General features: G+C 49.6%; 2 protein-coding genes across 4 annotated transcripts in view; both read left to right on the forward strand.

The window, feature by feature from the left end:
- The window catches only part of CSN8 (COP9 signalosome subunit 8), a 70,514-nt gene that overhangs the window by 10,972 nt on the left and 34,542 nt on the right, over positions 1-25,000 (forward strand). The gene's annotated exons all lie outside the window — the stretch shown is intronic.
- The window catches only part of LOC119098487 (trafficking protein particle complex subunit 12), a 12,395-nt gene continuing 5,725 nt past the window's right edge, over positions 18,331-25,000 (forward strand). The window contains exons 1-11 of one of the 3 annotated variants that reach the window (XM_037221411.1): positions 18,331-18,499; positions 18,714-18,862; positions 20,220-20,513; positions 20,907-21,011; positions 21,651-21,770; positions 22,272-22,445; positions 23,017-23,157; positions 23,523-23,642; positions 23,990-24,100; positions 24,705-24,812; positions 24,935-25,000. The exon at positions 24,935-25,000 is cut by the window's right edge and continues 78 nt beyond it. In XM_037221411.1, coding sequence (XP_037077306.1) covers positions 20,256-20,513; positions 20,907-21,011; positions 21,651-21,770; positions 22,272-22,445; positions 23,017-23,157; positions 23,523-23,642; positions 23,990-24,100; positions 24,705-24,812; positions 24,935-25,000 — 1,203 coding nt within the window. In that variant the 5' untranslated portion in view covers positions 18,331-18,499; positions 18,714-18,862; positions 20,220-20,255. The other 2 variants (XM_037221412.1, XM_037221410.1) reach the window with 2 other exon arrangements.

The following is a 25,000-nucleotide window of genomic DNA, read 5'->3' on the forward strand; positions in this document are numbered from 1 at the left end:
CAGTATGCCCTCCCTGCTCCTATGCATTAAGAAGACTTAGAGGAGCATTACGGGGACCTCAACTCAGTATTATAGGACTCAGCCGCCTCCACGAAAGTATACAAAGTGATGCCCCTGGTCTCTCATCTCTAAAAGACTGCCCAGTATGTCAGAAGGGGGGTGGGAGTAGAACGCATATCTTGTGCGCGGGGATGACAACTCTCGAAATTTATGACGCACCCAGTAAAAGCATGACGTGGGTTAATGTGTGGATCATGGCCCCAGTGGCCGCCCACGATCATGGCCCTAGTGGCGGTCCACGATCATGGTCTCACAGGCGCCCACGATCATGGCCCCAGAGACGGCCCACCATCATGGCCCCAGAGGCTGTCCACGAATTAAGGTGGACTTCTGAACGAAATGGAACTAGTTCACAGGGGGGGGGGGGGCGGTGTTGTATTCAAGGATATCGGGTACCAAGGGCCGGTGATCCCTTATAAATTACAAAATTATGAATGGGAGCCTTCTCATTTTCCAGAAAAGGGTCTCGCTAACCTAAGCAAGGCCTCCTGATCCAAAAAGACTCTCCTGACGCATAGAGGGAAGTCTTAATCCAGAACAAGATGCTTCCGATTCACGAATGGGGCCTCCAATTCTAGCCAAGGGGGCTCATTGTCCCGATACAAGACACTGATTGCCCGACCAAGGCAAGGATACCGAGCCATCTGAGCCGTGGCCATCTGATGCATGAAGGGGGCCTCCTGTTCCAGAAATAGGGCCTTCTGAATGTAAAGGGTGCGTCATGACTGCGAACAGGATCTACTCTTGCTTGTAACGGGGCCTCCCGAACCAACAAAAGGACCCCTTCAACAGATGATTAGATGTATTGATCTAAAGCATGGGAAACCTTATTCATAGACGTGACTTTAATGGTCCAGAAAGCGGACCTCTTGATCTAACAGGGGTCGTCTGAGCCTTATGTATTGCTTTCTAGCTCAGCTGTTGGGGCCTCCTTGATCGGAATTTCAGCAATATATGGGAAGCTGTAATGACTTTGGTTTGGGGAAAGGGGCACCCTAAAATTTTTTTTTGGGGGGGGGGCAAACACACCTTTACTTTCCGCGCGAAAAACCTTCCTCGTGGTCGCCCACCGGATGGAGAAAACCCTGTGACCGTTAATCAGCAACTGTTGTTCTGATTTCGTGACATTCATCACTCATTGATTTTGTTTGTCATCAGTTATCTGGCGTTGTGGTAACTTCTTACGTTATGTCGGCATAATGTTCATCATAGAGTGTCACGTCAAGAAGCAACAACTCGTAATTTGCATTAAGCATTCTGGCCACCGCCATAAGGTGTGACCGTGGTCCATCGCTAGATCTGTAATGCTCATCATGAAGTGCCAAGTTAAGAAGTGAGACCTAAACATTTCATTCTGCATCATCCATCGATTGCGGTCCAGATCTTCCTTTTTCATTCATTCCTCAAGAGTGTGGAAGGCGTCACTTGCTGCCGTGGTATGTGTTTGTTTCTGGTTATTGTTGATTTTGCTGTAAGCTTTCTACAGGCCAAGGCCCAATTACGGAAACAGTCCTCGTTTAGCGCGCACCCGGGTGGCCGGTTGGATACCGTTCGTTCGGGTGGCGGTCAATTTGACCCCACCTGATATCTCAGGAACTAAGAGAGCTAGAGACATCCAATTGGCAATGTGTTATCCGTACGTGAACTCACTTTGGTCAAAGTTTGAGCCTCCTAGGTCATGACCTTCGGGTCAAATAAGGTCGAAAAAGGTCAAATCCAGGTTGGTCTCCAAGAGGCTTCTAGAAACATAGATAACTATTATAGGAAAAAGGGTCGCATGCTCATCCAAGGTCAGTGACTTTGTTTGACCTTTTGAGGGTCATGGTGATCAAAATCATGCGACTTGCTTTGAGTTTTGCATTTGGATAAGCGACAAAGATTACGCTAGGCAGTATGTTCCTAAAAACAAATGTTGATCTGGGTCATTCTAGGTCAGTGACTTATTCTGACCTTTAAGAAGTCTATGGAAGGTGTATAATGCGGTTTTCTGTTATCCAAAAATTCGAAATAAGTGCCAGAAACTATCCCACACGGCAAGCGCTAGAGTAATAAAACAGATTGGTTTGACTTTGGTCTGACCTTTACGCATGACCTAAGGCCAGTGTTGTTTGTTCATTCAGTATTTGTATTGCCTAAGAAAGCATCTCAGAGATGTATGACTTCGTCTAACACCTCCGTTGTTGGACCAGAGTGAACAACTCACTAGAAATTGACTTTGCTGAGACTATGAACTGACTTTGGCCCGAACATAGGTCAGTGACCTTGCAAGATACGTCTAGATTTGTGACGCCAAACGATCTAGTATTTGATTGTCTATAGCTATGCAAAATTTAGCGCAGCCACGCCGCGCTGTTTTAGAAACCATTTCGGAAGAACCTTTGGGAGGCCCAGTTAACCCCTCACCCCAGCGCGTGTGTTAACCCGCGCTCGGATGGGGGTCAAACTGACCTTTCACCCGAAGGTTTTTTACAGAAGGTTTCCGAACGGCGCGGCGCAGCCGCAACAAGTGTTAGAATCGGTAGGCAATTCAATAATGGATCGTAAGGTATCAACAATTTAGATGTACCTTGTAAGGTCACTGGCCTGTGGCAGATCGAAGTCAGGCCATAGGTTCGGCGAAGTAAATTTCTAGGGAATCGTTCAATCTGGTGCAACAACGGAGTGTTAGACAAAGCCGTACATCTTTTAGATCCTTTCTTAGGCAACACAAAATACTGAATGAGCAAATTATGTTGACTTAAGTTCAGGTATAGACGTCAAACAAGATCAAACAAGGTCAAAACCAAGGTCAAACAATGTCAAAACCAGCCCGTTTATTATTCTAGGGATTATTACTGTATGGGATAGTTTCTGGCGCTGCTCTGATTTGTTGATTTCTGTGATTGGTGATTTCTGGTGTGATTTCTGTGATTGGTGTGATTTCTGTGGGTGATTGATTTCTGATCTGTTTCTGGGTGCTGCTCTGGTTTGTTGTGTGTAGAGGTTTGATCGAATCACGTGATGCAGAGATCGTGTCGGGATCGCAGCCCCTGCTCACAATAGGTTTGATCGAATTACGTGATGCAGAGATCATGTCAGGATCGCAGCCCCTGCTCACCATTTGCGAAAACCCTAGATATCCATCGCGTAGGTGCGGTGCCTTTTGATTTATTCGGTTTTATTTATTTGGCCTTTTTCCACTCCGCCTACCACTTACCACTTCTACAGAATTTTTGGCATGTCACGGGCAATGTGGAGTCACGACATAGCTGAAGAAAAAGACGTGCTATGTGCTGTGGTCTGGTGGTTTGTGGGACGGCTTGGACCGCAGCTGGACTTACGACGCTCCTCGTGTGTTTTGAGGTGTGGAGCACGAGGAGCGGCTAAACCCGGACGTGACGGGTGGGGGCTTGCCACGACCAGTCATTCAACGTTAGGCATTCATGGCCTCACGCTTATGATACGTCACGTGCAATCATGTCACGTTTATGACATGTCACGCATAGATTATTTTGCAAACTATGATTTACATACAGATGCAGATGCATGCTTTTACCAGGTCAATCCGCAATTGACCTGCGGCTTTAACACGCGCCCGGGTGGCCGGCTGGATACTCCTCGTTCGGGTGGGGGTCAATTTCCCCCCCCCCTCCCTCTGAGATCTCGGGAACTAAGAGGGCTAGAGACACCAATTTTACGGGGTGTGTTGACCTGTACGTGAAATCACTTAGGTCAAATTTAAGGTTTGTAGGTTATGACCTTCGGGTCAAATGAGGTCAAACAATGTCAAATTGCAGGCTGGTCTCCAAAGTGACTCCAGAACCTAGATAGCCGTTTCTAAACAAAAGGTCGCATGCCCATTTAAGGTCAGTGACCTTGTTTGACCTTTTGAATGTCATGGTGGCCAAGATCATGCAAGCTGCTCTGGGTTTTGCATTTAAATAAGCGACAAAGATCACGCTCGACAGCACGTTCCGAAAAACAAAATGTTGACCTGGGTCATTTGAAGTGAGTGACCTATTCTGACCTCTGAGAAGTCCATGACGAAATGTAATGCAGTTCCTGCTGTCAATAAATTGGAAATGAGCACCAGAAACTGCCCAATACAGCAAGCCCTAGAGAAATAAAATAGGTTAGTTTGACCCTGGTCCGACCTTCATACCTGACCATAGTTTAATGTAATTTGCTCATTCAACTGTTGTGTGTCTAAGAAAGCATCTCAGAGATGTATGGCTTTGTCTAACACATCGTTTTTGCATCAGACTGAACGATTCCCTAGAAATTGAGTTCGCTGAAACCATAGCCTGACTTTGACCTGCCATAGGTCAGCAACTTTACAATGTACTTTTAAATTTGTGCTTCCAAACGATCCACTATTCTATAATCTACAGCTATGCAAAATTTGGCGCGACTACGCCGCGCCGTTCGGAAACTTCCGAAAAAAACCTTCGGGGATCCATTTGACCCCCACCCGAGTGCGTGCTAACAGCCTCTCGCCCAAAAGTATAATGCACGGAAAATGTGCCATCATTAAATACATACACCTACAGTCATTCTGTAGCAAACAAGTCAGATCATATCAAATTCAGCATGGTCAGGAAGCCGTGTGTCAGTCTGGCAAAGACGCCGCGTCGGAAAGGTGCCACCTCAGGTCAGGCGGCGGCCAAACAGAGGAACAGGAAGCCGGAGCAGCTCGGGCGGCGGCGGGGTGCACAGTGTCGGACCCCGACAGCCGGAGCAGCGCCTGCATCCTGCCTCTCGCAGGGACGGGTGCACACCTCGAGCTGGAATCAATAAACCACCTTGTACTGTCTACAAATAACACAAAATCAGCTTGTGTACTAAATTATGCAGTCAGAATTTTGCGGGCCCCTTACACGAATGGCACTGTCTCAAACCAGCTAAGGGACTCAGTCGAAAAGGTTGACCTAACCTACCCCAAAACCTGAACTCTTTGCGGATTTCGGTCGCTTGAATTTGCATCTTCGATGTTATAATAAAAAACCTTGTTTGATGTTCATTAAATGCTAAAATTGCTTGTGGCTTACTTCTATTTTAAGTTCATGTGAGCCGCCTTTTGTTAAAAGCTTAGAATGCAATATGATTTACAGCAAACGCCATAGCAATGGATCACTGATGACTGGCGCTGTCCCCGATCGCCTCGTATAACCACCACAGCTAGGATTATGCGATAAATGCCCTTTACATTGTTCGGGAAAACATGCGTCAATTGCTGTCTGGGCCACCCTGTACTTTTAAAAGCTGCCGCATATCGCAGTCAACTGTTATCTATCCCAATCCAAGCATCATAATCTAACAAACTTGCCAAACATTTGCAAATTGGCTTAACGCATGAAGGAGTTTGTCATTCAAAACATCGCATACCTATCGGATACTATACAGGATACAGGATACCTTCCTACAGGACACTATTTGATACCAAATTAGCATGTGACTTATAGTGATACGTTGATGTACCTACCTCTTATTTTACCAATAGCTCAAATAATTGTTATATATTTGTTTGACCCAGTATGCCCTCCCTGCTCCTATGCATTAAGAAGACTTAGAGGAGCATTACGGGGACCTCAACTCAGTATTATAGGACTCAGCCGCCTCCACGAAAGTATACAAAGTGATGCCCCTGGTCTCTCATCTCTAAAAGACTGCCCAGTATGTCAGAAGGGGGGTGGGAGTAGAACGCATATCTTGTGCGCGGGGATGACAACTCTCGAAATTTATGACGCACCCAGTAAAAGCATGACGTGGGTTAATGTGTGGATCATGGCCCCAGTGGCCGCCCACGATCATGGCCCTAGTGGCGGTCCACGATCATGGTCTCACAGGCGGCCCACGATCATGGCCCCAGAGACGGCCCACCATAATGGCCCCAGAGGCTGTCCACGAATTAAGGTGGACTTCTGAACGAAATGGAACTAGTTCACAGGGGGGGGGGGGGGCGGTGTTGTATTCAAGGAATATCGGGTACCAAGGGCCGGTGATCCCTTATAAATTACAAAATTATGAATGGGAGCCTTCTCATTTTCCAGAAAAGGGTCTCGCTAACCTAAGCAAGGCCTCCTGATCCAAAAAGACTCTCCTGACGCATAGAGGGAAGTCTTAATCCAGAACAAGATGCTTCCGATTCACGAATGGGGCCTCCAATTCTAGCCAAGGGGGCTCATTGTCCCGATACAAGACACTGATTGCCCGACCAAGGCAAGGATACCGAGCCATCTGAGCCGTGGCCATCTGATGCATGAAGGGGGCCTCCTGTTCCAGAAATAGGGCCTTCTGAATGTAAAGGGTGCGTCATGACTGCGAACAGGGATCTCCTTGCTTGTAACGGGGCCTCCCGAACCAACAAAAGGACCCCTTCAACAGATGATTAGATGTATTGATCTAAAGCATGGGAAACCTTATTCATAGACGTGACTTTAATGGTCCAGAAAGCGGACCTCTTGATCTAAAAGGGGTCGTCTGAGCCTTATGTATTGCTTTCTAGCTCAGCTGTGGGGGCCTCCTTGATCGGAATTTTAGCAATATATGGGAAGCTGTAATGACTTTGGTTTGGGGAAAGGGGTACCCTAAAAAAAAATTTTGGGGGGGGGGCAAAACACACCTTTACTTTCCGCGCGAAAAACCTTCCTCGTGGTCGCCCACCGGATGGAGAAAACCCTGTGACCGTTAATCAGCAACTGTTGTTCTGATTTCGTAACAGTCATCACTCATTGATTTTGTTGTCTTCAGTTATCTGGCGTTGTGGTAACTTTTTACGTTATGTCGGCATAATGTTCATCACAGAGTGTCACGTCAAGAAGTAACAACTTGTAATTTGCATTAAGCATTCTGCCACCGCCATAAGGTGTGACCGTGGTCCATCGCTAGATCTGTAATGCTCATCATGAAGTGCCAAGTTAAGAAGTGAGACCTAAACATTTAATTCTGCATCATCCATCGATTGCGGTCCAGATCTTCCTTTTTCATTCATTCCTCAAGAGTGTGGAAGGCGTCACTTGCTGCCGTGGTATGTGTTTGTTTCTGGTTATTGTTGATTTTGCTGTAAGCTTTCTACAGGCCAAGGCCCAATTACGGAAACAGTCTCGTTTAGCGCGCACCCGGGTGGCCGGTTGGATACCGTTCGTTCGGGTGGCGGTCAATTTGACCCACCTGATATCTCAGGAACTAAGAGAGCTAGAGACATCCAATTGGCAGTGTTTATCCCGTACGTGAACTCACTTTGGTCAAAGTTTGAGCCTCCTAGGTCATGACCTTCGGGTCAAATAAGGTCGAAAAAGGTCAAATCCAGGTTGGTCTCCAAGAGGCTTCTAGAAACTAGATAACTGTTATAGGAAAAAGGTCGCATGCTCATCCAAGGTCAGTGACTTTGTTTGACCTTTTGAGGGTCATGGTGATCAAAATCATGCGACTGCTTTGAGTTTTGCATTTGGATAAGCGACAAAGATTACGCTAGGCAGTATGTTCCTAAAAACAAATGTTGATCTGGGTCATTCTAGGTCAGTGACTTATTCTGACCTTTAAGAAGTCTATGGAAGGTGTATAATGCGGTTTCTGTTATCCAAAAATTCTAAATAAGTGCCAGAAACTATCCCACACGGCAAGCGCTAGAGTAATATAACAGATTGGTTTGACTTTGGTCTGACCTTTACGCATGACCTAAGGCCAGTGTTGTTTGTTCATTCAGTATTTGTATTGCCTAAGAAAGCATCTCAGAGATGTATGACTTCGTCTAACACTCCGTTGTTGGACCAGAGTGAACAATTCACTAGAAATTGACTTTGCTGAGACTATGAACTGACTTTGGCCCGACATAGGTCAGTGACCTTGCAAGATACGTCTAGATTTGTGACGCCAAACGATCTAGTATTTGATTGTCCATAGCTATGCAAAATTTAGCGCAGCCACGCCGCGCTGTTTAGAAACCATTTCGGAAGAACCTTTGGGAGGCCCAGTTAATCCCTCACCCCAGCGCGTGTTAACCCGCGCTCGGATGGGGGTCAAAACTGACCTTTCACCCGAAGGTTTTTTACAGAATGGTTTCCGAACGGCGCGGCGCAGCCGCAACAAGTGTTAGAATCGGTAGGCAATTCAACAATGGATCGTAAGGTATCAAAAATTTAGATGTACCTTGTAAGGTCACTGGCCTGTGGCAGATCGAAGTCAGGCCATAGGTTCGGCGAAGTAAATTTCTAGGGAATCGTTCAATCTGGTGCAACAACGGAGTGTTAGACAAAGCCGTACATCTTTTAGATCCTTTCTTAGGCAACACAAAATACTGAATGAGCAAATTATGTTGACTTAAGTTCAGGTATAGACGTCAAACAAGATCAAACAAGGTCAAAACCAAGGTCAAACAATGTCAAAACCAGCCTGTTTATTATTCTAGGGATTATTACTGTATGGGATAGTTTTTGGCGCTCATTTCGAATTTATTGGTAGCAGAAACCGCATTATGCATCTTCTATGGACTTTTTACGGGTCAGAATAGGTCATTGTCCTGAAATGACCCAGGTCAACAGTTTGTTCTTCTTAGAAACATGCTGCCTAGCGTAAGTTTTGTCGCTTATTCAAATGCAAAACTCAGAGCAGTCTTCTGTCCTTTTGGTCACAGCGACGTTCGAAAGGTCAAACAAGGTCACTGACCTTGAATAAACATGCGACCTATTGCTTAAAAGTAGTTATCTAGGTTCTGGGGGAGATCTACTAGGAATTTGACCTTGTTTGACCTTATTCGACCCAAAGGTCATAACCTAGAAGGCTCAAACTTTGACTTCAGTGAGCTCATGTACAGGTCAAAACACCCTGTACATTTTGGTGCCTCCAGCTCTCTTAGTTCCCGAGATCTCAGGGGGGTCAAATTGGCCCCCTCATCCGAGCGAAGGGTATCTAGCGGGCCACTCGGGCGCGTGTTAAGAAACGATAACCTCGGGCTAAGTGTATTTACCCTCATGTTTTTGTTCAGTCACGTGATTTAGCATGATATTTCAACGCATGGGGCTGGTTTTTTTATATCCCATCTTACGTAACTTGTTAAGCACTCTGAAGATAACTTTAATTGCGTCCCTATTTTGACGTTTCAACCAACATTACCATAAAACGTGGTAAGCTCTCGCATAACTCGAATTTGTTTACCGTAAACAGTTACTTTTTTGTGGCTGTGTTATTCAAAGAGTGCTCGCCCATTCAACCTTCAAACTGCCTGTTTTGCGCCAAAATCCGGCATAGATGTGTTTCCATTTTTCCTGTTGTTTTACAGGACGAACGGCTCGTGTTGATTTCAGTTTGTCGGGATAAATGGTCTTTAATAAACGTCGTCCAGTTTTCTACATGCACCGTGTGCAGTGCTGCCAGGAACGATCATTCATGTCTTCTCCAGGGTGATGCTGACCGCGGAAACCATCTTTGAAAATACCTTTTCTGTTGTGTTCGTATTTTCCGTATGGCATCCTTTGGCTCAACCAGCGGTTCGGAGTTATCTGTGCGGGCGCCAGTTCCTTCGATGCCATATATTTTTAGGTATGGGATGTCAGAGCGTATTTTAATGTCTGGAATTTTTCTCCGCTCCGTTGTAAACAGAACTAGTCATATGTTGTTCGGGTGCTATGCTCAATTTATTTGTCATGTTAATGCATTTTAATCCGGTATTTTTTCTATTTAATTGTGGTTCAGTGAGTCTGGAAAATGTATCAGGTGCACAGTCTTACAGTACATAGTCTCCTTTCAGAACGTTTTCTTTGCTCATGAGGTGTAGCATGATGTGATCAGTGTGGGGTATAATCTTTGTTTTACTCGGCTTCGAATTAATGTTTATTTCGTTTTAATGAAAGTTGAAATTCTACCAAATAATTACATAAAACTGAGGCTAAGGGCTCCTTGTGTGGTAGAAATGCAGAAAATAGAACAACCCCACTTTTCACCAGGTCTAAACATGGCTGGCTGCGCAGAACCCGTTGATACGTAATGGCCGACAACGGCTACATAACGAGCACGGTAGTGCTACCAATTGCTTGATAGCTTTACCCAAATTATACCAGTGAACCATTACACTTAGAAGACCTTGAAGTTGAGCACTGAGCAACGACATTGAGCAATGTCCATCATTGCAGGGCCTGCCCAGTGTCACACGCCATGTAGCAACGTTTTGATTTTCTTTCATGCCGTGACCAATAGCATCCAGAACCGAATGCGCAATTACTTTTGCGCACAGCGTGGATTCAACTGGGGAGAAGAATGCAAAAGGCAGTAACTTTTATCATAGCGCAAGGATATCGAATCACACATTGCCTGGTAGGGTGCAGTATCTGTGCTGGCACCTATGAAGCTGAGATATGCTGCATGCTAGAGCCCGCAGGACACACGGGATGTGTAATCACGCTAGCCAGACCGCTTGGCGCGGTCGCTGCCGACTACCGCCGCCGCCAGCCTCTCGTGAGCCAGCCGCCGGCCTCTCGTGTGCCCGCCGCGGCGGCGGAAGCGTCCACTCAACAGCTACTGCCGCACCATCAGGCGCGGCACGCGGGCGGTCTGTGACTCAGCCATTTGACGCCGTAAGGCACAGCTGACTCGGAAAACGACCTGCTGACGAGACTGTTCGGCGTCGACGTCTGAAACTATTGTGTGTGTGTGTGTGTGTGTGTGTGTGTGTGTGTGTGTGTGTGTGGTGTGTGTGTGTGTGTGTGTGTGTGTGTGTGTGTGTGTGTATGTGTGTGTGTGTGTGTGTGTGTGTGTGTTGTGTATGCGCTGGCAGTAGAAACGGCATTGCATTCAGCATCTTACTCGAAGTGTCAGGTCGAACCGAGGGTTGTAGTTCCGCAAAATCAGATAAGAAGGGGAGGTGGGGGAGCTAAGCAGAAATGTGGCTAACCTGCTTTCAAACTACACAAAATAATGGTTTCTCCTCGTATGTGGTCCACTGCAAGTTGTTAGGTCGTAACCCATACCGAACAGAAGAACACTACACCCCTGGGGCAAGCTGAAGGATGCAGGACAACGCGGAAAAGGGAGCTCCCCCGTTGGTCATTTACGCACGTCGATACCAGTTTTAAAGGCCTTTGAATGCATTATTCAACATCAAGGACGCCGAAACCTTAAGCGTATGTTTGTTTCTTACAGCGATGCAGTCTCACGTTAGCAGAGTCAAAGAGCGGGCCAAGAGTTCATACTCCAAGAAGGTGAGCTGTTTTGTCTGACTATAGGGCTGTTCCCTCTTTGCATTCAGTTTTCGGTACTGTACGATATATTCCGAGTTTGCTTCCGCCAGATTTCACTTTGGATTCGCCTTTGTAATAAAAACACCCGTGCCCGTGGAGTTTGGCGCCGACAGCGACGCCAAACTAGGCTTGTGGTCCAAAATGGGGTACAAATGGCAGAACTGTACAGTTTCAGTACAGGTTTCAGTTGTTTCGCAGCACCACCTGGCTCTCGTCGGCCGAGCGGCGGCGCGCGGCTCCGGTGTCCCAGTGTTTTTACGATGGAGAGAGGGAGAGGAGTGGGCACGTGGGGCGGCCGCAGGGCAGCAGACGGTGCCTGTTGTCACCGACTGTAGCGGCAGTGGGCCTGTGTGTGCATCATGAAGCTCTAGAGGCACCTACAAGACACAAAACTTTGATGCTCGCTATATCAGCACGGAAGGTCTTCGGTTATTCGAAGGCTGCAAAATGGGTTGGTGGGGGGGGGGGGGGCTACATCCCTTTTCCCTCTCACGCTTTCTTCCCAATTGGACACAAAACCACACCCTTGTGTTCCGCATTACGAGTTCAGTGTTCCTGTACAGAATTGTCGATCTCCAGTATACCAGCATTCACAGCTAAATGATGTTATGGAGCAAACATCCATTATCTTGTCAGTACCCGGAGTTTCAAGTTGTGCTTATGAAAACGATCATGTGTCATAAACATTAAGGAGTGCATCGTGCACTTGCTGCTGGCTCTTGTTCATTGACACTTTTCGTCTGTTTTCTTTTGTGTTTGCGCTTTCTGTCACCCTTATTTCCTGCTGGTTTTTAGTCCTTAGACTTTTGATTCAACCTTCTCCAATTAAACTTATACCTCTGCCGGCCTTTTATCCTTGCCATTTATTCCTGTTGATTTTTATGCCTGTGGACGTTTTGTCGTTTTTTCCCATTAGACTTCCATCCCTGTCGACTTTAATGTCTTTAGCCTTTAGATCCTTCGACTTTTTCGTTCGCTTTTTATCTGAATTTTGTCTGGACACCGCTTCGGCGGTAGACTTAGCCATTTCTCACTGATCAACTCCACCTTAGTTCTTGCGAAACTACACCTCTGACTAGAACAGGACCAGACCTGATCGGAGACTGCCGGAAAAGACATCGCTGAAAAGCAGGACTGTGCCAAACAGAATCGGTCCGAAAAGGACAGGGCAGAAGCGAGACATGAGTCTTCCTGTCTGTCTTCCGTCTTCTGTCTTCTATCTTCCAGACTCCAGACATCCAGAAATGTTATTTCCCGGTTTTGTCTCTCGGGAATACACCAAACCGCACCGAAAACACGGGGCAAGGCGGGACAGAAACAACCATTGCACGACAGGGACAAGCAGTGCATGGCAGCGCGGCATCTGACCGGGACTGGAGACGGAGGCGTCCGGGGTACCGATCCGTATCAAGGGGACAAATGCTGGACCGAGATGGCAGACCGGGCTGGGCGGAGGTAGCCGGGACAGGACGGTACGGGACGGGGCAGGACAAAACAGGAAAGGGTAGGACAGGGCAGAACAGGAAAGGGTAGGACAAGACGGAACAGAGCAGAAGGAAGAACAGAACACAAAGGACGGTGCAGAACTAGATATAACAAGATATGTGACGTCCTGTCTCGTCCCGCCATGCCGGGCCCCGTTCTTCCGCATCCTATCACAATGTTCTGTTATGTTCTGGTCTGTTATACCTATTACGTCCCGCCTTTCATTATTCTGTCATTTCCTGTTATTCCTTCACCAGTTCTTCCTTATCCTCATGGCGTGACCCTGCTGGCTATTTTAGTCTCATTTCGACCCCACCCCATTCAACAACGAGGCCCCTATTCTACTCAACAATAATGAGACCCGTTATTTCGTTCCGGGCAAGGGTAGGGTTGAGTTCCGGGCAAGGGTTGAGTATAACAATCGCCGTTTCCGGTCAAGGGTTGAAAGGCCATTCCGTCCCATCGTGAATTTCCTTGTGGCTATCATTCTGGTGACACGGGGCGGGATCTCCTGGTCGATACGGAGGCTATTAGAAGGATATGTCATGTCACATTGTTCCCATTCCTGACGCGGGAGGCCATCTGACCCGCGCAGTTGGCCCCAGATCAACACTGGAACCGTCATTGACGCAACGAACATCCCTGATCACCGCAGGTAGTCTAATAATTGTCGCATATACTCCAGCTCCGTGTTTGTTGGTGTTCCTCACAGATATTGAGTTCTGCTTGACCGTAGATTGTAAATGAAGTGGGGCTCCTAATTTGTATTAACGGGGCGAACCCATGTTCGTCTTAAATGCTGAAGATCCTGTCTGAAGTAATTATTGATAAGAAAACTACGTAATATGATCCTGAACATGCGCGCTCGCAAGCCATGGCAACAACAGCCTCGACGCCAGGCGTTGCAGTCTCCAGCCCGCGCGGCGTCGATCTTGTGGCTGTAACATTATGTGATGGCCAATGAGCAAACGAAAAATATGACACATCTTAAGGGAGATGGCTGGTGAACTAGGTAAATCGGCATGCACGTTTAATTTAGTGGAAAAGTAAGCAAAATGCAACCTTAATCTGAAAAGGGGGGGGGGGGCAGTTAACATCGCTGCCCCCCTGCCCCCCCCCCCCCTGTTCCTAAGCCCATGTCGGAAGAACGAGAAAAAAGTATGTAATTGGAGCCTGTGTGATAGTTATTGGACACCTGCAGCGTTCAAATATGTTTGTGTCAATGAGGGCTCCTATGTTGATATGTGGTCAGGTGCGCGGGTCAGAGGACCTCCCGCGTCAGGGAGAAACATAAGGTGATATGATGTGTCCCTGTGGGGCCTCCGGATCGACCAGGGAATCCCGTCCCGTGACATCGGAATGACAGCCGGAAGATACTCGCGATACAACGGAACGGCCGTTGAGCCCTTGACCGGGAACAGAAATGTGCCCCTAGTGCTCTGCTCAAGGGGCCCCTTGCCCAGAAGTAAATAAGGGATATCTTCATTGTTGAAAAGAGTGGGTCAAAATGAGTTAAAAAGCGAAAAAGGTTATCCGATGTTTGCCTGAGGACGCTCATTCCTTTGCGGAATCGATTAGAGAAACAAATTACATCAAAAGGCTCGAACATGTGCGCCCGCAATCTCGGGAGCAACAACTGCGATCGCCTGGGTTGCAGCTTCCGTAAAACCGAAGGGCGCTGGCCGCTGCAAGCGACACCAGGTAAGCGGTCGCCGTGGTTAATCTGTCCGATTAGCAGTTACAGCAACACAGAAAATGAAGATTCTATCCTTACTCTTCCAACTCCACCACCAGACTCCAGCACCATTTCGCGATGCTGCAGGGGTCAATCCGATCTTAGCGATCTAAATATCGCACAGCCTACATCTTCGTGAACGGCTTACCCGATCAAGTGCGAAGCGTAGTCAGATGTTCCGGATGACACCAAGATCTGCTCTGTCGTGTATCGAGGCCCGACTGATTCTTCTCTACAGGTGGACCTCGACACCTGGCCAGGTGGTCAGAGGAGCAGCTGCTCCCATGTAACGCAACAGAATGCAAAGTAATGCACATCGGAACTGCAACCCGAGACTAACCTATTTCTTTAGCACGCGCTCGGGTGGGGGGGTCAAATTGACCACCCACCCCCCCCCCCGAAAGTTTTTCCAGAATGCTTTCCGAACGGCGCGGCGTAGCAGCGCCAAATTTTGCATAACTGTAGACAATTAAATAGCAGGTCGTTTGATATAATATATTTAGATGTACCTTGTAAGGTCGCTGACCTATGGCAGGTTTCAGCGAAGGCAATTTCTAGGGAATTGTTTAATCTGGGGTGTTTCACGAAGGCATACGTCTCTGAGATGCTTTCTTAGGCAACACAAATATTGAATGAGCAAATTACGTTGACCTAAGATCAGATATGAAGGTCAGACCAAGGTCAAAACCAACTTGTTCTATTACTCTAGGGCTTTCTGCATGGGATAGTTTCTGGTGCTCATTTCGAATTTATTGATAGCAGGAACCGCATAATGCACCTTCCATTGACCTCTTTGACGTCAGGATAGGTCATTGACCTGAGATGACCCAGGTCGACATCTTGTTTTTTAGGAATATGCTGTCTACTGTAATCTTTGTCGCGTATTCAATGCAAAACTCAGAGTAGTCTTGTGTGTTTTTGGTCACCATGACCTTCAAAGGGTCAAAAAGGTCGCTGACCCTAAATGAGCTGGTGCCTTTTTGTTTGGAAACAGTTATCTAGGTTCTGGGGCACTTTCGAGGCCAACCTGGAATTTGACATTGTTTGACGTTATTTGACCTGAAGGTCATGACCCAGGAACCTCAAACCTTGGCCTAAGCGAGTCAACGTACCGGTCAACACCCTGTAGATTTGGTGTCCCTAGCTTCCTTAGTTCATGAGATCTCAGGGGGCTCAAATTGACTCTCAACTGAGCGAAGGGTACCGAACAGGCCACCCGGGCGCGTGTTAACGGCACAGAATTACGATTGATCTCACCGAGAAGGATCTCGGGGTTCTCGTCGATCATAGGCTTAAGTTCCACGTGCAGGCGGCGGAGGCGATCTCGAAGGCCAACTAGGTGCTGGCGGTCGTGGGAAGGGCGTTTGCCAACATTGATGCTTATACGCTGTCGCTGCTCTTCGAGATCCTAGTACGCCCGTACTTGGAATATGGCAGCGCCATCTGGGGCCCGTACGACAGACTGGACCAGAAGTGGCTGGAGCGGGTTCAGTGGCAAGCAATGCGTATTGTTCACGAAGTGGGGCATCGGCCATACCCTGGGAGGCTCAGGTTTCTCCAGTTGACTTTGCTTTACTAACGTCGTCGCAGGGGAGACATGGTTTTATTGTGTTTATTTATTTATTTATTCTTTCACATAAGCAGCCCACAGGTTCAATAGGTACCCCAGTTACGGATGCAGTCAATCAGTTCAAAACAATACATATACGCGCACAAACACACGTATACAGACTATCACGCTTGCAGAGTTACTCAAGTGCTTTGTAGAGCAGATCAACGAGGTGAACCTACCCACACTGCGGGCAAACCTGCGTGCATGGGAAAGGAATGACAGCGGATGAAAAAGTCAGCTGTTGGGATATCCTGAAGAAGATGGCTGCGGGTGACAGAAATACGGACAGGGAATCCTGTTTTTACGGTGCTGACTCTTCTAGACGGCACGTGGAAGAGACTAGTACGGTACGAACGTCTTACTGGTACCGCCAGCTCTTAACAGTGTGGTAAGCTGAGCACAGTCCAGCCGATGGTGAAATATGTTGTGCATAAGGAGATCGGACTGGACGAATCGTGCCTTGATTGATGGCACGCGGAAATGTGAGAGAAGGCCCTCATAACCCAGAGAAGGGCACTGATCCCGGGTGCTTGCAGCCAGCCACATGAGAAACCTGTGCTGGAGTCGCTCAAATCGAGCGAAGTGTGATGGCAGCCCCGCTCCACATAACACACCACGCACTCGGCGTGGGCAGCTCTGCATTTGCATGCTGCGTGCGGTCAATCCAAACATTCTCTTAGCTTAGGCGCTCGCAGCGTCGACATGTGATGCAAAAGTGAGCTGTGCGCCCAACAGAACGCCGAGGTCACCGGTTTGGTCACACCTTTCCAGATAGAGGCCGTCTTTTGTGTACTGATGGACAACAGGGCAGGTACGGAATGTGAGGGAAATGAATTTGCACTTTGATGAATCAAGGCCGAGTTGCCAGGTTCACGACCAGTCGCAGACACGATCCAAGTCCAACTACAGGCTGACGCAGTCTGCGCTGCTTTCAATGCAGCCGTAGACTTTCACATCATCGGCGTGCATGGTGCGCTGGCCTTCTGGCGGACCTACCCGTGCCGCTGGGCGGGTCCGCAACAAAGTATGCCAACAGCAGCGTTCTTAAGATATTGCCTTCTGGTAAACCGGATGGGTCCCCGGTCCTCAGAACCCAGCCAGACTGCTTGCGCTTCAGGATGATTCGCCGCTCGCGATCGGTCAGGTGCGAGTCAAGCCAGTCGTACGCGACACCAGTAACTCCGAAAGAGTCGAAACTTGTGCAGCAGAAACACATGGTTGACGCTGGTGAACGCCGAGGAAATATCTGTGTATATGGCGTCAGTCTGTTTGCCTCAGGCGATTGAGGTCCAGCAGTGCTCGAGAAAGCAGGAAGGGTTAGTGGTGCAGGATTGTTTTGGAAGGAACCGTGTTTGGATGATGGCAGAGCTGGTAGGCACGCTGGTAGCAAGCTATCACAAACGATCCTCTCGGAATCTTTGAGCAATTTGGTAGCAGCGATAAAGATCGATTATTATCGGGTGACTTGTTGGAGCTTTTTATATACTGTAATGGCGTGAGCCATATGATGGTTACAAATGGTTAGTTACATGGTTGCAGCGTAACCAACCATATGTTGGCGTTCATGGTTACAGTGCGTCAGTTGCTTCACAGAGGTATGTCACTGTCGGGGGAGTTCCGGACCAGACAGCTCGGAGATGGCGGGAGGACACTAATGAAGCAAGAAAATCTCGAGCTAGGGCCTCTCGTCCGTCGTACCTCATTCAGCACGCGGGTCGTCAGCGATTGCAATGCTCTTCCACACTCGGTCGAATTGTCAACCTCAATTGAACAGTTAGGTCGAGGCTTGATATGCACTGGGCTGACATTATTTATGGCATTCCGCACTGAATCTATCCATTATTTGAGACTGGTCACCGGGCTGGGAGCTTGACGGGACCGAAACCGACAGGCCAAGTGGCCCTCTATAATTCCCGGTCACCATAAGATAAGCTAAGGTGAGGTAACGAGATATGCACCCCTGGCTCTTAGCCCCTGGAGGTTTTTCCGGCACCCCCAATCATTTGCGACGTAAATGTGCCAGTGCTACGAACACAAACGGCTTTATAGGGGCCGTTTATAGATTGCCAACTGTACGAATGATCGAGTGGCTTGCCCGCTCCAGTTCCAGTACAAGTGGCTGGCGTAAAAGCTAGGCCTGAAAAGCGTCACAGTGGCACAGAGGGCGGCAAATAAATTTGACGAAGTGCAAGAAGCATGGATTGCGCCTTATACATGCCTTGTAGCTACACTAGATGAACGCAGGTTTTTCGCTGACCGTGTTTATTGATGCTTTTTTGTTTTTGTTTTTTATGAGGTTTTGCAAAATTTTGTCATTCGTCACCACCCGTGTTTAAAGACCAGCTTGACGTGATGGCTTTCGTACTAGAATAAATAACACCAAACAGCGGTTGGGTTGTGAGTACACGTCCGCTGGCGTGCCTCCTTTCTTATTTATAGGAATTGTTTGGTTGGGATCTCACTGGTACTTGGTGTCGTACTAAACTCATGCGACATATGTAGGGACAAATAGTGGGCAGCTTGTCATGACATAAATGGATGTTGCGGCCAGCAGCAGCGTGCCAGTCTAAATGACGTTCCCTTTTTATGTCTTGTTTGCATTGCTTTCTAGGCATCAGCCCATCAGCCCAGTGGGGTCTTATACGTTTGGTGACATTGTTTGTTCCTGCCATGTGCAATGAGAAGTGTTCATGAAGTGGTATGACTTCAAATGAAAGGAAAGCATTTTGGTCACAAGACTTGGTCAATTTTATGCCACAGGTTAGTAACTGGTAATTGTAACTTCCATATGTTCAGATTTGTCCCATTGACAGCTACATCTAAGGCATATAACTTATTGGTATATTTATTTGATATTGACATTGATGATATTTGTGACACCATTTGGCATGCACCAGTTCATGGCTATTTTGTCATGTGGGTAAGGTGTATAGTCTGTTATGCACAACTGCCATCTGGATTCTATGATGGTTTATCAGTGATTAACCAATTGTATGCCAGGGGGATGGGTGGTGCATTTGAGTTCTGTGCTCTGGAAGGAATGCATACAGTTATTGTTTATTTCGCAAGTTTGCATGAAGGCTTTCCTAAACAACTGTATGAAAAACCACATCAGGCCACTAGTTGAACCTAACTAGGAAGAATTGCAAAATAAGTTGCATGGCATCCTTTGGTCAGTCTAAGCCACATCTCATTTTGAATTAAGTGGTAAGCCACAATTAGAGCAGTATTTCTGAAAATTAGTTCATTGTTCTATTAAGTTGGTTACTAAAGCAGGCAGGCTTTTGGCAGTTGCTGGCCTATGTATAGATGAATTGCCTTTTGTGTCTAAAACAACCACTGGCCAAGTTCTTATGTAGGTAATAGCATACAAATCAATTCCATTTCACTTTTATGATAAATGCTGCCTGAGCCCCCAACCTATACAGCTCAATTGAAATGCAGGTTTTTGTCCTGTTTGTTTTCTTTTTTGAGAGGCAGTGGTATGAAAGCTGATATATTCCTGCCCAGGGTCTTATCAATGCAATTATCAAGGCAAGTTGAAATTATGTTGACTTTTCTCCATAGAGAAATCAGACAACACTTAAAATGATTTAAGGCTGTCAGGAACTGGAAAATACCTGTTGAATGCTGTAACTGGGGAATACCCATTGAAGTAGTCAATTGCTATCAGTTATGTAAAAGGTAAATCCACTGCAATGTTATCAGCAAGTAGTGTTCTCAAGAACCAATAATCTGCAGCAAACATAAATTTTTGAACCAATGCCAGGAACATAGTTTGTATGATCATACATCCAAACATGTTCATGTATGAACAGGATTGTAAAATGAATGAACAGCAAATGTGGAAACAAACATGATTCTCAATAATATTGAATGTGTTGTGATGTAGTAAATGCAGATGTGGGCTGGTAAAAATATCATGCCAGCATAGTCAACAGTGGACATATCAAAGTCATGTCATGTCAACAGTCACAGTCTTGTCAACAGTCATAGCCATGGCATCAGTTGTCATGCCAGCAGTCATAGTCATATCAATAGTTATAGGCATGTCAACATAGCAATGCCCACAAAAAGGGCTAGATACCTCAAGATGACATGGCATCCCCTGTCTCAGGCTCCAATTCACGGCTAATCCTGCAAGTCTGCCGCCATGTCCGAGGGAGAGCCGCCGCCGGCGCCCACCCTGCGGCAGTTCTTCGGCTCGCCGAAGGCGGACGATGACGTGTTCAGCCAGCTGACGGATGCTGGCCACCAGTCAGCTGTGATGGCCAGCCAGGTGAACCTGGCGCAGTCGGCCCATGCGGCGCCGCCGCCAGCCGCGCACCTGGCGCAGCCGGGGCCACCGCAGCTTCTGCAGGTGTCGGAAATGGCGCCCAATGTCGAGCAGACCTTCAAACAGGAATTACAGGTTTGTGGTGGTGGCAGATTTCACACTGATGGTGTTGGAGTCTGGGGGTGAGTCATTGACATATTGGAGGTGGGCAGGTTTTGTGTGGAACTGTCTCAATGTCATTGGTAAATGCTAGTTGCTCATCAAACAGTTATTACATGTTTCACGAAACACCAAAGACTAGCAGATGACCTGATTGTGATTTCCTGCTGATGGATCCACTGCATACTGCATGTTATAAACTGTGGAATAAAGCCGAAACTCTGATGTCGGTGAGGGTGTTGTGCGCCTGAAGTATTATGGCTGCATGGCGCCCAATGTATAGCTGTCGTGACCATTTCCACTACTGCCATGGCGGACATCCATCTGTGGGCGTGCCAACCAGTCTGACCTTGTGCGGGCGGCCACCAGGAGGCGCTCGAATACGAGGAGCGTCGGCCGCGCTTCAGCATCGGGCCCGAGTCGGCGGACGAGGTCTCGCGGCTGGTGGCCGAGGTGCAGTGTGCAGAGCCCGAGGTAGGTGGCCGCGCCCGGCCAGCCGACGACCGACGGTCGCCCTCCTGCTCCCGGCGCTCGCACCGGCCGTTTGGTTACGTCACTGCCATCCAGACCACAGCTCGCCCATCTCGGGCGGGCGATAGGCTGTTTCACTGCAGGTTATGCTATGCCAAGTGTTGTATTACGGATTTGTGTGCATGCACAGCTTCCACCGACTTGCCTCTCCCATCTCGACTGCGGTGATGTAGAGCTTAAGAACAGTTCCATTCAATGGGTTCTATTCAGTGGATTTGTACTTCCAGAGTTACGTGAGTACCAACTGCCAAAGCTGTCCGCTTTGTCAATGTCAGCCTTTTCATTGACAACCAGTGGGGCAGGATGCACATAAAGAAGTTGGCGCCAATCTAGCACACATTTCGAATAATCGAATCAAGTTTATCACCTGTCCCCACGCCCGCCATGTCGCACCGCGGGCAGAAATCAGCCGAGTTTCTGCCGCCTCCGACCGAGCCACCCGCGGAGGTGAGCCTCTGTCGGAGACGGCTGAGACGGGCCGTCGTCGTCGCCAGCATCAGCACGCCCGGCAGCGTGGCGGCGCTGATCGACTGGGCGGCGTGGCTCCAATGGCCGCGCACCGAACGGGTCCCGTGCCCCCAGGCCGCCGGAGAGGCGTCGGCCGGCGACGCGACGGCATCTGACGGCACGACTCCGCCCCAGCTGGACCTTCCCTCGCCTGCTCACACCGCAGACGGAGATGCTGGCGACGTCACAGCCCAGGTTGGTGACGTCACTTGGGAGAGGAATACTCTGTCCTCTGGTAAGCGACGTGTGTCATCGGCTTACACGTTCGCGGTCGTGATTCGCCCAGTGCTGCTTGCTGCCGCTCTTTGCGGTTCTTGCTTTGTTTAAGCTCTGAGTGGCGCCTGGTCTCTGAAAGTCTCTGAAAGCGCCTGGCGAATGCAGATCGTTCTTGCGTGTTGTCGTGCGCTGCCTGTTGACAGGCTCAGGTGGGACTGCCTGTTTATTTGTTTGCCTGCAATATGTCTGCATATAGTCTTGTTGCACAGTGCGTCGGTTTTGTTTCCAAGGGCACGAGCTATTTGCCAGCTGCTGTGGGTCAACTTCTGGTGACGGACGTCATCGCGGCGCTATTGTGCAGCGCCGGCGTCTCTGGGGGTCGCTCGTAGCGCCGATGGACAGGGCCGATAAGCAGCGACCAGCCCAGGATCAGCTGCGGGCCGGTCCGAGACGCTGACGCCGGGGTCGGTATCCCTGCAGGGTGACGAGGAGGAGGTGCCGCTGACAGATGACGTAACGCCACCGGCGCCGCCGGCGCCGCCCTTCGAGGGTCTGCCGTCCGGCTCGGCCAGCGCCGATCTGGAGCTGGCGGTGACGCCAGACGACCCGGCCATGAGCGGCGAGCTGACCGCCTCCTGTTTGCCCAACACAGAGGTGAGCCTCCTGCCTGTTCATCACAGAGGTGAGACTGCTGCCTGCCCAACACAGGTGAACCTCCTGTCTGCCCAACACAGAGGTGAGGCTCATGTCTGGCCAACATGGAGGTGAGCCTCCTGTCTGTCCAACACAGAGGTGAGCTTCCTGTGTGCCCAACACAGGTGAGCCTCCTGTGTGCCCAACACGGAGGTGAAGCTCCTTTCTGTCAAACACAGGTGGGCCTCCTGTCTGCTGGCCAACACTTTAGGCACGTACATCGAGCTAACGAGGAGCTTCCTGGACATCTGTTGAGAACTTTAATCAACAGTGATGCTTTGATCAGTGATGATAATCAGCGAGGCCATGGTGGCGTCTGACGTTTTCTCCTTGAATGTGATGTGCTCTGCCCTGTGATATGCTGAATGTGATGTGCTCTGTTTTCTCCTTGAATGCCCCTGCTCGCGACTGACCGGTGCCCATCCCGCCGCTCCTGAACGGCCGCTGGAGCGGCGGACTGACTGGTGCCCACCCCGCCGCTCCTGGACGGCCGCTGGAGCGGCGGACTGACCGGTGCGCGCTCCGCCGGCAGATGGACCGCCAGTTCGACGCCTGGGTGCCGTCGGAGGAGACCCAGCGCGTGCTGAGCTCCATGTCGCAGAGTTTGCCGGGCACGTTCTACCCGCGCCGCGACAGTCTGACGCTGCCCGGCTGCAGTCTGCAGAGCGAGCTGGTGAGAGCGGCCGCCAGACGGGTGACGTTAGAGCCCTCTGAAGCTGGTCCGAGACTGTAGGGCAATGTAGCGCCGCTCTTGTCGGGAGACTACGAAAGTATGCGCTGCATGCGCGTATATGGGATAATGCTTGAACGCAACTGTCTCGTGTCAAAAGACCGGGATGTAAAATGGCAAAGAAGTCAGTGGTTGTGTTGAAATATCACTCAAAATAAGAATTTCAGGGCCTCTCCAGGCCTCAGGCTCGATGAAGGCCGCCATGGCCGCCACCTTCTTGGTACCTCTGAAATCTAACGCTTCTCAGACAGGTCGCGGCGCGTGGTTTGGGCGCGCCGTGCTGAGCTGCGTGCCGCACTGTGCCGCAGACGGACCCAGTGTCGGAGCTGATGCTGCAGTACATGACGTCGGCCGAGGCGCGCCGCCGCTCCGTGCTGACGGCCGACAGCGTGACTCAAGACGACCGCGGCATCCGGCAGCTGATCCAGGTGGCGCTCAGCGCCGCCCGGGGACCGGCCGACGGCCGCCGCGCCCCGCTGGCGCTGGTCCGCGCGGCTCGCTCGTCGAACCCTTGTTTATCGCTGGGTTTCTGGGTGTTGTGAACTGGAACGGCGGCAGCATCCGGGCCATAGAATGCTTGGTTTTGCAGCTCCTCCGTCGTCTTCAATTGCGCGAGGTTTTAGGGGACATTTGCCTTCTTCGGGTCCATGGAGGCCTACACGATGCGATTTAAAAGCGGCCGAGTTCTGGTTTGTTCTTATCAGATGACTGCTGGTGGTGTAATTCCAGCCCAGTAACCTGACCTGCGCTGACCCCGACTGACCTGGCCGCACAGGCGGGCTGTTATCGCGCGGCGGTGAACCTCACCGGCCGACTGCTCACCAACTACGGCCAGGGGTACGGCCGGGTCGGCCAGGTCAGCAAGCACACGGCCAACTCGGTACAGGTCAGTGCAAGCCGTCAGGTCTGCAGATACGGGAAGCGGCGGGGGAGGGATATCACGGTGCACTACTGTGCAGAACAGTGGACCTCAGTTATGCTCCCGACACTGTTTTGGGCTGGACCAGCATTTACCAGTGCGTTAGAGCCGCTGACATTGTCAGAAAAGCTGGGACCCTGAGATCCATATTACGGTTAGGCTGATGGGATGGATTGCGCCAGTCTGTTCTTGGTGTTGTGCTATCCTTATGCCGCTGAATTGCAGTCTTTTTATCAGCAATGTCTAACCATTCACAGCTGGCTTTTGCCCGCGTGTAGCTGCGTCTTACTCGAAGGCAGTGGCGCCATCAGAGGTTGCGGGTGATGGGGCGAAATTTGTGTTCGGGTGGGTGGTCAGGGGAGGCATGAGGTGTGCGGAGCCGAAAAAAACTGATTTCCGTTCTCTGCGAATTTTGAAAAAGTCCCCGGACTTGATGGGTTTTATTTTGAAGTTAGAGGAGCGGGACAGGGGCTGTGTCGCCGTCCCTGCCGTGGCGGCACCAGCGTCCTGACAGCTGTGCCGCTAGCAGTGGATGGCCGCCGTGTCAGCAGAGGATTGTTCTCCGTTTCAGCTGTGGTTCACGCGGCTGGCGCTGCTCGTGCGTCTGCGCCTGTTTCCGGTGGCCGAGCAGGAGGCCGAGGCCTGGGGAGACCTCGACACGGCAGACCTCTTCTTCCAGGTCAGTGTCGGCCAGTGTCGGCCACTTCGCGCTGCTGAGCATGACCAGCATCCGCCGGCTTGTCTGCACCGTCGGGCGCCGCCGGCGGCGGGCTGAGCCGGGATGGGCCTCCTGTGCCGCAGTACTACCCGGACCTGTACGGGGGACGGCGCGGCTCGCTGGTGCCGTTTAACTTCCGGGTGCTGCTG

Source organism: Pollicipes pollicipes, unplaced genomic scaffold (assembly GCF_011947565.3).
Source record: "Pollicipes pollicipes isolate AB1234 unplaced genomic scaffold, Ppol_2.1 Scaffold_4740;HRSCAF=5597_pilon_pilon_pilon, whole genome shotgun sequence".
NCBI lineage: Eukaryota > Metazoa > Arthropoda > Thecostraca > Pollicipedomorpha > Pollicipedidae > Pollicipes > Pollicipes pollicipes.